Below are 14,744 nucleotides of genomic sequence, written 5' to 3'. Positions count from 1 at the left end.
TGGCCTGAATACACAAGTCTGATCTTACAGAAAATATGCAAATGTTGCTGAGTACGACGTTTAATTGTTACAGTTCATCTCATCCTTACTGTGTGTTGAGAGTAGAATCTAATTTGAATTTCAACTAGCACCAGGGGAGAGCTAACAATAGAAGTCAAAAATCCAAGATCTCAACCACCTTGAGGGACTTGAATTGTTCTCTCTTACCTCTCTTGGGTGGCAATTACGGAAGCTTCTCCAACGGACCCCAACTGCTTTTTTTCCTGAAGCCCCGTATGTTAGGAAAAACCCAAGAGAGCCCTTAGCGGCATGGTGTTTGAATACTTCAGCAAACCTGTCATCGTTAAATAGAATTCTGATCAGACTTTATCTTTCTCATACGCAACGTTTTCCCATCTCTATGCAGACTGAATGTTCTCCATGAGTCTTTGCCAACGTCAGTTTCAGTAGAGGTGCTCCCATCACCCAAGCATGCATGTGAAAGCAATTTCCTGGGAACCTTACACACTGACATAGAGCTGCTGAAATACATTTCCACTGTGTCTACATTCCTATGCCAGGTTAAAACACAAAACAAAAAAAGCACCGAAATAGTACCTTCGAGCAGCAAATGCCTTGCACTGGGAATGAGAACACAGCACATTGCTCCATGCTTACTCTGCAAGCACAACAGGTCAACCTAGAACCATCAGTGTGTGCTGTGTGTGTTCTGTGTCGTCAGCGAGAGGCCCTCACCATCGCGTTTACCTTCAGCGCTTGGAAATCATGGTTTGAGTGACTCCAATGTAGATTTGGTCATTTTTCTGTGGATACTTCTGTTTTATTAGTTATCCTTTCCTATGAAACTTCACTTTCAGAAAGAAATTGCTACTATCTATGACTTTCACATATTAAATCAGGAATTTCATGGTTGTGTGCCATTTCAGAACTGATGTAGTTTCTATATATGCATTCTTTTTATTAGCTAATAATTCAACTAAGGCTTCTTGAGTTTATGATTCCTTACTGAAGCCTGTTGCAAAGAACAGAGACTTAAAATCCTCTCTCCTGTCTTTTCTTTCCGAATGGTGACATAACCTTCTATTTTAGACTATTACAGATCTTCCAATGAAAATTTTTGAATGAGCATTCTGTTTTCCCATTTATATACACCAAGTACTCCTGCATGGCTACATAATCAGACAAAAAATTTTTTTTTTGTATTTTAACACCATATTCCCAGGGGAGCACTTAAATCTGACATACTATGCCAGACCGGTGTCTGGAAACAGAGTGGGACTCCTACCCATCACAGTGAGCACCTCTCTGAAGAAGTCTAGTGAACGTTCACAACACTGCTGCCCACACCTGTGAGCTTGTCCTAAGAGACGCACTCTCACTTAGCAACACCTCTCAACCCGGGGCGATTTCCTCCATGGGCAGTGCAAGCCAGAGCCAGGCTCAGGGTAAAATGCCTACTTAAATGAACATGAATTGAGATAATGCTGGGATGATGGACCTGAGTCTTCACACAGCTCAATATTGTTTCCAGCAGATATTTATTAACTAAAACTGACCTTTCAGATACAGGTATTTTGTGTCACGTTGAAACCTTATGTCCCCATGACATGGGGACAGCACTTGGGGCACCAACCTAAAGGCTACTCACGCTATCCCGTCTGTTGCATCTGCTGATCAGTGCCGTGCTGTCTTACACTGAAGAAAAATCTTAATTTTTCTTTTCCCAGGAGACCTTTTGTGAGTATGTAAGATTGAATCAGATCATTCAAGTAGGCCATTTTATGCCTATTCCCTTTCATTTCAGAATACTCAAAGATCTGGATGAATGACCTTCTTTTTTGTTTGGGAATTTTATTTTCAGGTCTCTCTTTGGCTATATATGTTTTGATCCCAAACACGAGAGATAATTATGTCCCAATTATAAGATGCCTCTTAAGGTTAAAAGTGAAAACCTCGAGGAGATTTTCACTATCCTGGTTGAGCTAAAATGAAAATGTCAATATAGACTAGCACTGGTTTGAGTCCCGGCTGCTCCACTTCTGATACAGCTCCCTACTAGTGCTTCTGGGAAATCAGCAAAGGATGAGCCATATGGGAGACCCGGATGGAGTTCCGGGCTCTGGTTTTCAGCCTGGTCCAACTGTGGCCATTGCAGTCATTCAGGGAATGAAATCAGTACATGGAAGATCACTTTCTCTGACTGCATCTCTCTTTGTTACTCTGAAAGAGACAGATAGAAAGGGAGGAGGGAAGGAAAGAAGGGAAGGGAAGGGAAGGGAAGGGAGGGGAGGGGAGGGGAAGTGAGGGGAGGGGAAGGGAGGGAGGAGGGGAATGAAACTAGAATCTATAGGGGAAATTATAAAAATCTTGAGACAAAAACTAATTACAAATACCTCAGTTTCCCCCCCAAAGAAATGTACAATATAATGCCACTTCCATTGGAATTCCACTACTTGTGTTGAGCTTCTTTTCCTGTAGTAAGCACTTGTCAGCATTTTTATGAAGACATCTTAGAGTAGGAAGATAGCTATAAAAACCTCTAAAAAGCTTTTTCACAAAAGAAAAGGGGACCAGGCATGACATACAAAGTGTCAGGATATGTCACTGTGATCACAACGTAACAGTAGGAATCGAGGACTTAACACATGAAAAAGCCAAGGAGAAGAAAAACCTAGTTCAAAACCAGCACAGGTAGGTTCGCGTGTCTTGGGATGGGCTGGTAGAGAGCTCTGTGCAAGCAAAGGACTCTGTGGCAGACGCTGCGGCTGGTCACCAGATATTCCTGTGGTCCTCTCCATCTCCAAGCCTCCTCTGCGTTTGGGGTTGCGTCATATAATTAGTGAGGCTCAAATACCTGGAGAAATTATGTACAAATGCTTCCATGCCTTGTTCAAAGAAAAACAGCGACAACAACAAAAAACCTGCACCGTCCACCCAGGCTTTCTCCCTTGGCGAAGAGGGAGGCCGTGCGTCCAGGCAATGGCTGTGGTTTACAGGCAGTTGGATCTCTGAGTCACTCCTTGGAAAAGAGCATCTAGAAGGAGCTGCCTGGCCAGTGTCAGCCCAGGTCACAGCCGAAGACAAATATCTGTTTCATTTTAAAATACACTAAGACAGACAGGCGTAGAAAATTGATAGATCTATTCCTCTTTCGTACAACCCAGGCCTCATCTGCCTCTTCAAATTAAGCACCAATGTGCAGTTTGATTTAAAGTGATATTTTAAAGGAAACTGTTTACGACATCTGCCATTCTATGGGTCTGCTGTGTATCTCACTTCCCATGTTGGATCATTCTCTCCCTTTTTGATTCTATCAGCTAGTATTTGCAGACACTATTCTTGTTTATGTGATCCCTTTGGTTCTTAGTCCTATCATTATGATCAATTGTGAACAGAAATTGATCACTGGGACTAGTGAGATGGCATTGCTACATACCACCTTGATGGGATTGAATTGGAATCCCCTGGTATGTTTCTAACTCTACCGTTTGAGGTAAGTCAGCTTGAGCATATCCCGAATTGCACATCTCTTCCTTCTCATTCCCACTCTTATATTTAACAGTGATCACTTTTCAGTTAAGTTTCAGCACTTAAGAAGAATTGTGTATTGATTACAGTATTCAACCAAAAGTATTAAGTAGAACAAACAAAAAAAAAATACTAAGAGGGATAACATATCAAATTGCTCATCAACAGTCAGGGTGAGGGCTGATCAAGTCACCGTTTCTCATAGTGTTCATTTCACTTTAACAGGTTTCCTTTTTGGTGCTCAGTTAGTTGTCACCGATCAGGGAGAACAAGTGGTATTTGTCCCTTTGGGATTGGCTTATTTCACTCAGCATAATGTTTTCCAAATTCCTAACAGGGATCACTTTTCAGTTAAAATTTAAACACCTAAGAATAATTGTGTGTTAATTACAGAGTTCAACCAATGTATGTTTAGAGAAGAAAAGGAATGTGTCAGTTCCCATGTGTGCCAAAAGTGTTCCCAATATAATTAAAAATAATTCCAAAGGAGATGGCCACATGACTGACAATGTGTGCTCTTTTTGCTTAGGTTTTCCAGGGCAACTTTGACAATGACACCCACAGAAAAAACGTCATCAACCCTCCCATCTATGCACGGCACATAAGAATCCTGCCTTGGTCCTGGTACGGCAGGATCACCCTGCGGTCAGAGCTGCTGGGCTGCACGGAGGAGGAGTGAGGAGCCGCATTCCACAGCCCCGTCCTCTCTGCCCCCGCTGTCTCCATGGAATGAACTGTGCAACGTCTGTAGGAAACAGAATGGCAGTTTGTTGTTGTTTTTCCTGAAAAAGTACTCAAATAATGGTAGGCCACTAACTGTCTTTTTAAGGGGGTCTAAGCCTGCCTTTTCAATGTCCTTTGATTTTTTTATTCAGATCGTATTAATTATGACTCAGTTTTCTCATTTTCTGAATTGTTCACATTGGTTGAAATATACTAGAGAAAGTAGCCTTCTTCTGAGAGCAAAGGTTAAAGGTATCTCACTGCTATCAGATAGGAGTTGATGGAGCTTTCGCAGTCCATAGTCACCATTTATTATAAAGGAATACTGCACTGTTAGCAATAAGTTTTTTTCTTCCATAATGATACGACATTATCCTAATTGTTTCCTAGTGCCTACCCAATGCCATCAGTGTTTATGAAAGATTTTTGAACCTGTAACTAATTATGATAATTCTCATTTTACTTTCATTGCTTCTAGAGATTTAGGACTTCTTGGTTTCACTCTGTTTTCTTTATATTTTGCCTGAAGAAGTCCATATTTTTTCCAAAAGAAATTTTCCATTATCTGCTAAAAGAAGTATCATGCTTTACTTATGTATGGAACATGACTGGATAGCAGTAGATTGCTCTGTATTTAATATCAGTAAAGCGAATCTCCCACTTAATTTTAAGGGAAGTTATTACTGTGTAACTTCCAAGTACTTTCCTTATGAAGAATCCCATACTGTCATTTAACAGTATTATATCCCTTCAGATTTAAACCTTAGCTTCGATAGCATTTACACAGTTATATTTACTTTAAAGTACTAACATCATGAATTCTTTGTTCAGAAAAACTTTAGCAAACCACTGTTCACATAGTGCACTATAGCTTCCCCAAGCACTCTTATCATTTCTTTGCTCATCTCCACATTTCCCATGAAAGGAAGATTTTATTGAGATCTGAAACCAGTGCTTGTTTCCCAGGAAGCATACTGTGTAGGTTTGTTTGTTTGGTACAAAGTAGAGGATGTACTTATGACAAAGTGTAAAACCATTTTCAAGTCGAAAAATTGATTTCTAAGTATTTGGCTTCAAAGGTTCTGAAAAAAAATAAGCAACTATCTTAGCGCTTTGTTATTGATAATGGAGATTTCATTGACATGTCTCTTGAATTAAAACTCGCATCACCTCCATAAAAATCCTCTCATCTAGTTTATAGCTTTTTATAAGTATTTATTTTATAAGGCTTAGACAAAGAGTTCTTGGAGTTTTAAATTAAGGGTCCTGGAAAAGCAAGGATGGTATGTGTACGAAATAATAAGGTCCTGTGCAAAACTGCTAAGTTTTTCTTTTCCTTTAGTATTTGTGCTGCATAACAAAAGCCACTAGACTGTTACTGTCTTGTCTGTCCACGTGTTCCCGGCGTTTCTTGATGATGTATATATGGAGTGGTCTTCAACCATAGCAGAGAATTCAAGAGAAAGTCCATCCCATTTGGGATTGTTAATAAAAGCAAAATGGCCACAGGTTGGTTCCATGCTCACATGCTTTCAGCTTCAGCTTCTCTTTATGAAATTGTTGTTAGGAAGCCTCTCACACGGTGATCCGTTTTCTCCATCAAAGCCAAAATTGCTACATTCTCAGTATTTCCTCATTTAGGTAACTTTAAAATTGGGAATCCGAGACATGTTTAATTGGTTGAGGATTAAAGCACACTAGAAAGGTAACTAACTACTCATGGCCAGAACCAGAGACCTACTTGCTGTCTGGCCAGTGCTCCTGACCTCTTTCGGGCTCAGGGTCCCACTCTTCCAAGGCACTGTTCTTTGCAGATTTTGCTCCATCCTTCTGATGAGCTTATCCTGCACGTTCTGAACAATGCCTTCTTAATGACTTAATTTTTCAAAATTACTCATGGTTTCATATGAGCCTTTCAATTTTTCTCTATTGATAACTTAAAAAAATAGATTTCCAAGGGAGTCCATGAAAATCATGGTTGTTAGCTTCTAGAAAGACACTGAAATGGTTTTCTCATGCTTGTGCATTTTCTCTCTTCCTTATGCGCTCTTCACAACAGCGTGAGCCCAGTGGGATATTCATTTGTCCTGTGGTGTCAGGAATGACACCACAGGAATTCCCACACACGGAAATGCTGGTAATTATTGTGAAAGGATACTGAGAAGTAGCGTTTTGTCATTTGTGTCAATGACATCAAACTGAAGCAGATTTGTTCTCCTTAAACACTCTACAACAAGAGCTCAAAGCAGAAAACACAAATGAATCATCTAGTCTTCGTTGTATTAAGTAACAATGTTAACCTTATCCGTTATGAAATCAAAATTTTAATCTTTCCATTTAATCTGTGTCCTGTTCAGAACATTTATCATCACCAGTAATTGTAATTGTAGGGTCGACTTTCTCTTTCTGAGTGAGTTCATGAAGATTGGTGTGAATTTTGAAAAGTTGAGGTACTTAGGACTGTGTCTTCGCTAGTCAATGAATTATGAAATGTGATACTCAATGCTGGAGTCTGGCGTGTCATTAGGTACACAAATAACTGAGACACAATAACCTTTGCAAACATTCAAGCTGTGTAATATTCCAGTGTTTTTTTTTTCTTTGTATATATATACTTAACTCACGTAGGATGTTGTAAAATCAGTATGACCTTGTCTAGTCTTCAAACTTAAAATAAACTTTTGAAAATCTGGGATACTTTGGAAGCAGTTATAATTAAACACATTTGTAAGAATATATAATTGTCTGAATGTAAATGCCCACTTCTCTTCACCACATGCTTGGCTTTGTTTTTTGTACGAGACAATTAAACAGATACAGATAAAAAAGCAGAAAATACAATACTCTCCAAATATATATTGATATCAGCTAAGTTGGTCTTTCTAAGATTATTAAAACGTGTGCATTCCTCCTACTCCTTGTTGTGGAAATTTTACTGGAATATTAATAATCCAGAGTCATTCTCTTGTCTCATGTGCATTTAAAGTGTTGTGTCCCAGGACTGGCCTGCCCATTGTTAATCACATGAAACTGCTATTGTTGCCTGTCAGACCAGTCCACGGTGCTCAGGAGTGTAATCAAGAGACCCAGTCCATAGTAAGCAATGGCATAGTACTAACATATTTCTCCTGCAGCGTCAGCTACTGCTTCACAGAAGTCCTAACGCTTGGCTTCTTCCCAGACCCTCCTCCTGGCTCTGCTAAACCCAGGTGAAATGCCCAGTGTGTACACTTCCTACTTTAGTCTGCTGCTTCTGTGAACTTGAGAGCTCCCATGGCTGACATGTCTGAGCTCTTGTGTGTGCAGGTTCCTGCTTCACTATGTCTTAACATCAATAGTACATTGTGCAAGAGGACATTGTACAGTAGTACAATGGAGTTTCACTGTCTGCCTGGTTTCTGCACACACACTAACATGCACGCCTGTGCTTTTACTCAATGAAAGTCAGGATGCCTATGAGTCTTCCATAAGGCCAGAAGGAATTATGGCATCTCTACTGGGAAAGGAGAAACTCACTGTGACAGCAGAACAGTTACTCAACTGGAATTTTTCAACTATGAAGCCTTCAAGATTACTCATCCAGATGAAAAATAACAGAAGCACTTAGAATTCCAAAGTGAAAATACTGACCAGGTTGAAACTCTTTTTAATGTGTTAGGAAGAACTTCATGAATGGAAATTTTTTTCTGCATATAACCTGCAATTGAGAAAATATCTACCACTGCAGCATTTAATACATGACTTTAAGTAAAGATTGGGGGACAGAAACATTAATTTTTACTGTCAGAAATGCAATGCTTTCCCAAGGATTTGCTTTTAAAAACGAACAATCAAGTTAGTATGTTATTTATTTATGAAAAATATTGCCTCTCTCCTCTGACATGCAAAAAGGCCCTTTTACCTGAACACATAAAATTGAGGATTAAACCACTTTGCTAGTTGAGAAATGTCTCAACTACCCTGGAACAAAATGTATTGTCATTTGTCTTCACAAAGACAAAGAATGCCTGGTATAAGTGGCAATTTTTCTATTGATTTTGAAGGGGGAAACAGGATTCCTCGATTCTGTTGCAGTAAATGCTTATGATTCATATCGAATGTTTCAACATTGCTGCCAAATCAAGTGTTTTCCCCACTAGGAAGTGACACTTCCTCAAGGAGTCATTTCTATTAGATGAATCTGGTAGCAGTAATGTCGGAACATCTTGGGAAAGACTCCTCATTTACTTGTTTTTGCATAACTTGGCAGAAGCTGTTTCAGTCATTCGAAAGCATGAATGCTAGGGAAATATGGTATAGTAGCATCAGCAAGTGGTCACCATAGCGTGTGATTAAGCATTGCATATGGTAGCAGCCTTGGGTTTCTTTTTATGTTCATGTCCTCAAAGGCATGAACCACGCTCTTCCACAGTTCTGTAAAATCCCTAGGCTGCCTTTATATGCTCGTACATAAATATGTTAATGATGATGAGGAACTGCAGTGCAAGCTCCACCTGCTACCACCCATAAAGGAGGTGATGATGGAGAGATTGATGGTTGTGTCTGACAATACCTCCCGTGGCCATCACAAAGACTCCTTCATGGCCATTTGCGTGATCAGGCTACAGTGCTGTTGAGCAGTGAAAGAGGGCAAGTGGGAGAAGACTGTCCAGATGTGACAAAGAAAGAAGTGATAAACAATTAGTGACACGTTACTCAGGGATTGATATGTATGTTACAGTAGTTCAACTTTTTAGTGGCTTCAAGGCAGCAATTGAAAGAAAGCAGTAACAAAAGGGCTTTGCCTTTCAGGAAGAGAACTTTTGCAGCCCAGGGCTGTGGCACAGAGGGTAGCAACGGAGGTCCCAGGAAGAGGAATTGAGCAGAGTAAACACGGCCTATCATAAAGACAGCACTACATGATGAACATGAAGCACCTTTCCTCTCTTGGTTTTCCAGTTTCTTAGGTAATGATTTGGAGAAATGTTACGTTTTCAAACAGTAGAAGCATGTGAGACAGAAATTGGTTTCTCTTGGTACAGATACCTTGATAAGATGCTTGGGATGCAGCCTGAGATGCCAACAGCCATGTTGAAGCAGGAAAATCATGTTTGTCAGGTCAGCCATGGAAAGAACTGCTGGCTCAAGACCCAGAGACTCATTTAATTACATTTGCTGGGGTACCAGAGGAGAGGGATCAAAGCAAAGACAATGGCAAGGAGCGGGGAGGGGAGAGGAATACGAGGCCATTGTCAGAACTCTTTCATAAAATATTCACTAATAATCCACAGATGGTCTTGATCACAGTGTCAATTATTTTTCTAACTCTGAGACAAAGTTGGAAAGTGCAGTAACACAGCCACTGAGCTGCTTTCTCCATGGTCGTGTCTGCCAGCTGCGAGTGAATAACAAGGTCGAGAGCCAGAACTGGGTGGCTCCTCTCCATGGGAAGTTGCTAGTCCTGGTAGGGAGAGAGAAGACCTGTGGTGCTGGAGACCTGAGAGAGTTTTCCAGAAAAAAACTAAGGCACTAAACAGAGAATTGTACTATGCTTTTCTATATGGTGGGCAAAGCCCTCTGTCCATCCCTACAAGGAATATTCTAAGACAATGCTGGGTTCTCCCCTATGACATTGCATTGTTATTCTGTTCAAATCCTGAGTATGACCTGAAGGTGGGCTTGCAGAGTGAGTCAAGCCTAACCGTGGGGAACCTGCCACATTGGGTCAAATAGAATGCAGACCCATGGGATGGTGTTCTATTTCCTTTATTAGATTTTGATGTATTTTATATTTTGTTGTTTTTTATTTATATGGGAGGCAAGCACAGAGAAAGAAACAGATAAACACAGAGAGTGAGCTCCCCTCTGTGGAGTAACTCCCTGAATGCCTGCAATGGCTTAGAGTGGGCGAGACCAGAGCCAGGAGGCAGAATTCAGCCTCGATGTCCCATGTAGGTGGCAGGAAGCCTCTTACTTGAGCCATCACCTGGTGCCTCCCAGGATGTGCGTTACCGGGAAGCTGCAGTGAGGAGCCAGAGACAGGTCTTACATCCAAGTACCCCGATAGGGGACACAGGTATCTTTAAGAGCATTTTAATCACTAAGCAGCACAGCCAACCCTGATGCATTTTTAGCTAAGTGTTTCTGAAATCACTTCTGAATTAAAAATCCTTAGTTTGAATTTCTCCACGCTCATTTTACCCTTCTAGCCCTGTATTTCAGACACTCATACTGCTTTGCTTTGCTTGAGTGTTTTCCTACCCAAGGAAAACACAAAATATTTCTATCCCTGAATTGTGGCATTAGGCTATAATTCAGGTCCTGTAAAATATTAAAATGCACTTTCACTTTTGCTGGAAATATAAAGCAAAGCTAATTTCTCCCATAAATAATCTACTGGAGATACTACTGCATTAGTCTTAAAGTATTAGGATTGCCCAACATTTTTTTTTAAGAGTCCTTCAGCAAAACTTTAAGATGTATTTATTTGAAAGGTAGAATTAGGCTGGCGCTGCGGCTCACTAGGCTAATCCTCCGCCTTGCGGCGCCGGCACCCCGGGTTCTAGTCCCGGTCGGAGTGCCAGATTCTGTCCCGGTTGCTCCTCTTCCAGGCCAGCTCTCTGCTGTGGCTCGGGAGTGCAGTGGAGGATGGCCCAGGTGCTTGGGCCCTGCACCCCATGGGAGACCAGGGTAAGTGCCTGGCTCCTGCCATCGGATCAGTGTGGTGCGCCGGCTGCGGCAGCCACTGGAGGGTGAACCAACGGCAAAAGGAAGACCTTTCTCTCTGTCTCTCTCTCACTGTCCACTCTGCCTGTCCAAAAAAAAAAAAAAAAGGTAGAATTAGAGAAAGAGAGAAAAGGAGGGAGGGAGGGGGGAAGGGAGACCTTCTATTCACTAATTCATCCCCCAAAATGGTCACAACATCCAGAGATCCAGAGATGGGCCAGGCTAAAGCCAGGAGCCACGTGCTTCTTCCAGGTCTCCCGCATGGGTACAGGGGCCCGAGCACTTGGGCCATCCTCCGTTGCCTTCCCAGGCACATTAGCTTGGAGCCGCACTGAAAGTGGCACTGCCAGAGCTTGCATCGGAGCCCATACGGGATACTGGCATTGCAGCCAACCGCTTCAACAACCATGCCACAGTACCAGCCCAACTCAGCAAAATTTAAGGTTCTATTTTACACTAGCCACCATGCGATGTTCTTGAAATACAGAGATGAAATGATTCTGATTTTCAGGAACTTACAGTCTAGAGGGTGCGGCTTGAAGTGCAAGCAAAGGCAAACAACTATGATGGGTGTTGTGACAGAGACAATGTTCCATGGGCATAGAGGATATGGAATAGGGCACCTACACCAGTCAGTGGGGTGTAGGCACCAGTGAAGGGGACATCTGAAATGCAACTATGCCTGACCAATTTAATATCTGTGACACCTAAAAACATCCAGCCAGTGTACTGTTCATGACACCTCCAGGAAGAATAGCTTAACACATCCCCTTTGCAAGAGAAGACAGAAAACCTGAAACACATGAGGAGACTGGCCCAGGTTGCAGAGTTGTGATTCATGGCTGAGTCCAGTGGCATCCCCTAATGCAGCTCTGTATTCTTTTTCTTCTTCCAAGTCCAGGAGCATTAACAATGTGTTCTCTACAGACGAGTACAAACGCTGCAGACAGACCTGCTGCTGACCCATTTGTTTGTTCTGCAGTTTCTTCTGTCCTCAGTAATTCAACTCACCAGTAATAAAGATACTCAGTATGTGAAGCGTTGATCTTCACATGAAAATATGAGAAACAGTCACAAATAAAAAATCACTAGTCAACTACTGTGAGGTATTTGATGGAATTAATTTTTTCAAAGATGAGCAACAAACCAAGAACGTCAAAGCACTCTCTATTCCAAGATACAGTTAAGGACTAGCCTGGTGTAGAGAGATGGAAATCTTCAGTGCCGTCATGAAAAACTGGACAAACAATCCCCAACCTAGGAGAGTTCTGTTTGCACTTTTGTTCTGCAATGGTAGGAAAGCCACACACATTCACTGGAGACCACATTTCCAGTTTTGAGTTTTGATCTTTTTCCGGCTACTGATACACAGTAGCGTTCTGTCTCATACCTGGCCAGGGCAGTGAGCACAGCTCCCAGACAGCCCCATGGTCATGAGGATAATAACTAATACTCTATGCAGTGTGATGGGTTCTCAGGTTTCTTGGATACTAATATTCACTAAGTTACATGGGAGAGTTTATAACAAAATAAGCTTTATGACTGCCCAACTGCAGGTTAATTTAAGTGTGCTGAGTTTGTTTATGGTGGTACTGGTACAGAAACAGATGGATAGACCAGTGGAACAGAATAGAAACACCAGAAATCAATCCAAACATCTACAGCCAACTTAGATTTGATCAAGGATCTAAAACCAATTCCTGGAGCAAGGACAGTCTATTCAATAAATGGTGCTGGGAAAACTGGGTTTCCATGTGCAGAAGCATGAAGCAAGACCCCTACCTTACACCTTACACAAAAATCCACTCGACATGGATTAAAGACCTAAATCTATGAGCCAACACCATCAAATTATTAGAGAACATCAGAGAAACCCTGCAAGATATAGGTACTGGCAAAGAATTCTTGGAAAAGACCCTGGAGGCGCAGGCAGTCAAAGCCAAAATTAACTATTGGGATTGCATCAAATTGAGAAGTTTCTGTACTGCAAAAGAAACAGTCAGGAAAGTAAAGAGTCGACCAACAGAATGGGAAACAATATTTGTGAACTATGCAACTGATAAAGGATTAATAGAATCTACAAAGAGATCACAGAAACCCCACAACAACAAAACAAACAACCCAGTTAAGAGATGGGCCAAGGACCTCAATAGACATTTTTCAAAAGAGGAAAGCCAAATGGCCAACAGACACATGAAAAAATGTTCAGGATCCCTAGCCATCAGAGAAATGCAAATCAAAACCACAATGAGGTTTCACCTCACCCCATTGAGAATGGCTCACATTCAGAAATCAATTAACAACAGATGCTTGCAAGGATGTGGGGGGAAAGGGACACAACCCACTGTTGGTGGGAATGCAAACTGGTAAACCACTATGGAAGTCAGTCTGGAGATTCCTCAGAATCCTGAATATAGCCCTACCATACAACCCAGCCATCCCACTTCTTGGAATTTACCCAAAGGAAATTAAATTGGCAAATAAAAGAGCTGTCTGCACCTTAATGTTTATTGCAGCTCAATTCACAATAACTAAGACCTGGAACCAACCCAAATGCCCATCAACAGAAAACTGGATAAAGAAATTATGGGACATGTACTCTATAGAATACTGTATAGCAGTGGAAAAAAAATGAAATCTGGTCATTTGCAACAAAATGGAAGAATCTGGAACACATCATGCTGAGTGAAATAAGCCACTCCCAAAGGGACAAATATCATATGTTCTCCCTGATCAGTGACAACTGAGCACCCAAAAGGAAACCTGTTAAAGTGAAATGGACACTATGAGAAACAATGACTTGATCAGCCCTTGTCCTTTATTAAATGAACATTAAAAAAATTAAAGATTCACACAGACTCAAAGTGTAAGAATGGAAGAAGTTATTCCATGTCAACAGAATTCAAAAAGTAACTCGAAAAGCCATCCTAATATCAGACAAAATAGACTTTAACATGAAAATTTTTAAAAGAGACAAAAAAAGGCACTATGTAATGATTAAGGATCAACTCAGAAGAAAGATGTAACTATTTTATACATGTGTGCACCTAATTTCAGAGCACCTGGCTATTCAAAAAGATTAAAGGATCTAAAGGGAGACATAGACTCCAATACAATAGTAATGGAAGACTTCAATATCCCACTATCAGCAATGGACAGAGCAACCAGACAGAAAATCAGCAAGGAAACAGATTTAATCGACATTATAGACCAAATGGCCCTAAGAGATATCTACAGAACTTTTCATCCCACAGTTGCAGAATACATATTCTTCTCACCAGAAGGGAACTTTTCCTAGGATTGACTACATACGAGGCCATAAAGCAAGTCTCAGCAAAGTCAAAAAAATGTAAAACCATACATCTGCTTTGACCACAATGGAGAGAAGCTGGAAATTAGCAACTCAAGAATCTCTAGAACTTATGCAAACACATGGAGACTGAACAACATGCTCCTGAATGAGTAGTGGATCATAGAAGAAATAAAAAAAATTTCTAGAAGCAAATTTCTAGAAACAAATGAAGATGACAACACAACATACCAAAACTTATGACATACAGCAAAATCAGTGTTAAGAGGGAATTTTAAGGCTACTGGTGTCTACATCAAGAAATTGGAAAAGCACTAAGTAAATGAACTATCAATGCATCTCAAGGATCTAGAAAAACCACAGAAACAAAACCCAAAGCTAGGAGAAAAGAAATAATTACAATTAGAGAAGAAATCAATAAAGTTGAATCCAAAAAATACAAAAGATCAGCAAAACAAAGAGCTAGTTTTTTGAAAAA

The 14,744-nt window shown here is 40.9% G+C and overlaps 1 protein-coding gene across 2 annotated transcripts in view; it reads left to right on the top strand.

Annotated features, from left to right (window-relative positions):
- EDIL3 (EGF like and discoidin domains 3) overlaps nucleotides 1–7,165 on the top strand; it is a 490,113-nt gene extending 482,948 nt beyond the window's left edge. For both annotated transcript variants that reach the window (XM_008261919.5, XM_051854033.3), the window contains one exon: nucleotides 4,058–7,165. In XM_008261919.5, the coding sequence (XP_008260141.3) occupies nucleotides 4,058–4,207 (150 nt within the window). In that variant the 3' untranslated portion in view covers nucleotides 4,208–7,165. The remainder of the gene's footprint in view (nucleotides 1–4,057) is intronic.
- The last annotated feature ends 7,579 nt before the right edge of the window (nucleotides 7,166–14,744 follow it).

This window comes from Oryctolagus cuniculus, chromosome 14 (assembly GCF_051225735.1).
Source record: "Oryctolagus cuniculus isolate XC-2025 breed Fujian yellow rabbit chromosome 14, ASM5122573v1, whole genome shotgun sequence".
Lineage (NCBI taxonomy): Eukaryota > Metazoa > Chordata > Mammalia > Lagomorpha > Leporidae > Oryctolagus > Oryctolagus cuniculus.
The sequence above is the reverse complement of the archived record's forward strand: the minus strand, read 5'-3'. Positions and strand labels throughout refer to the sequence as shown.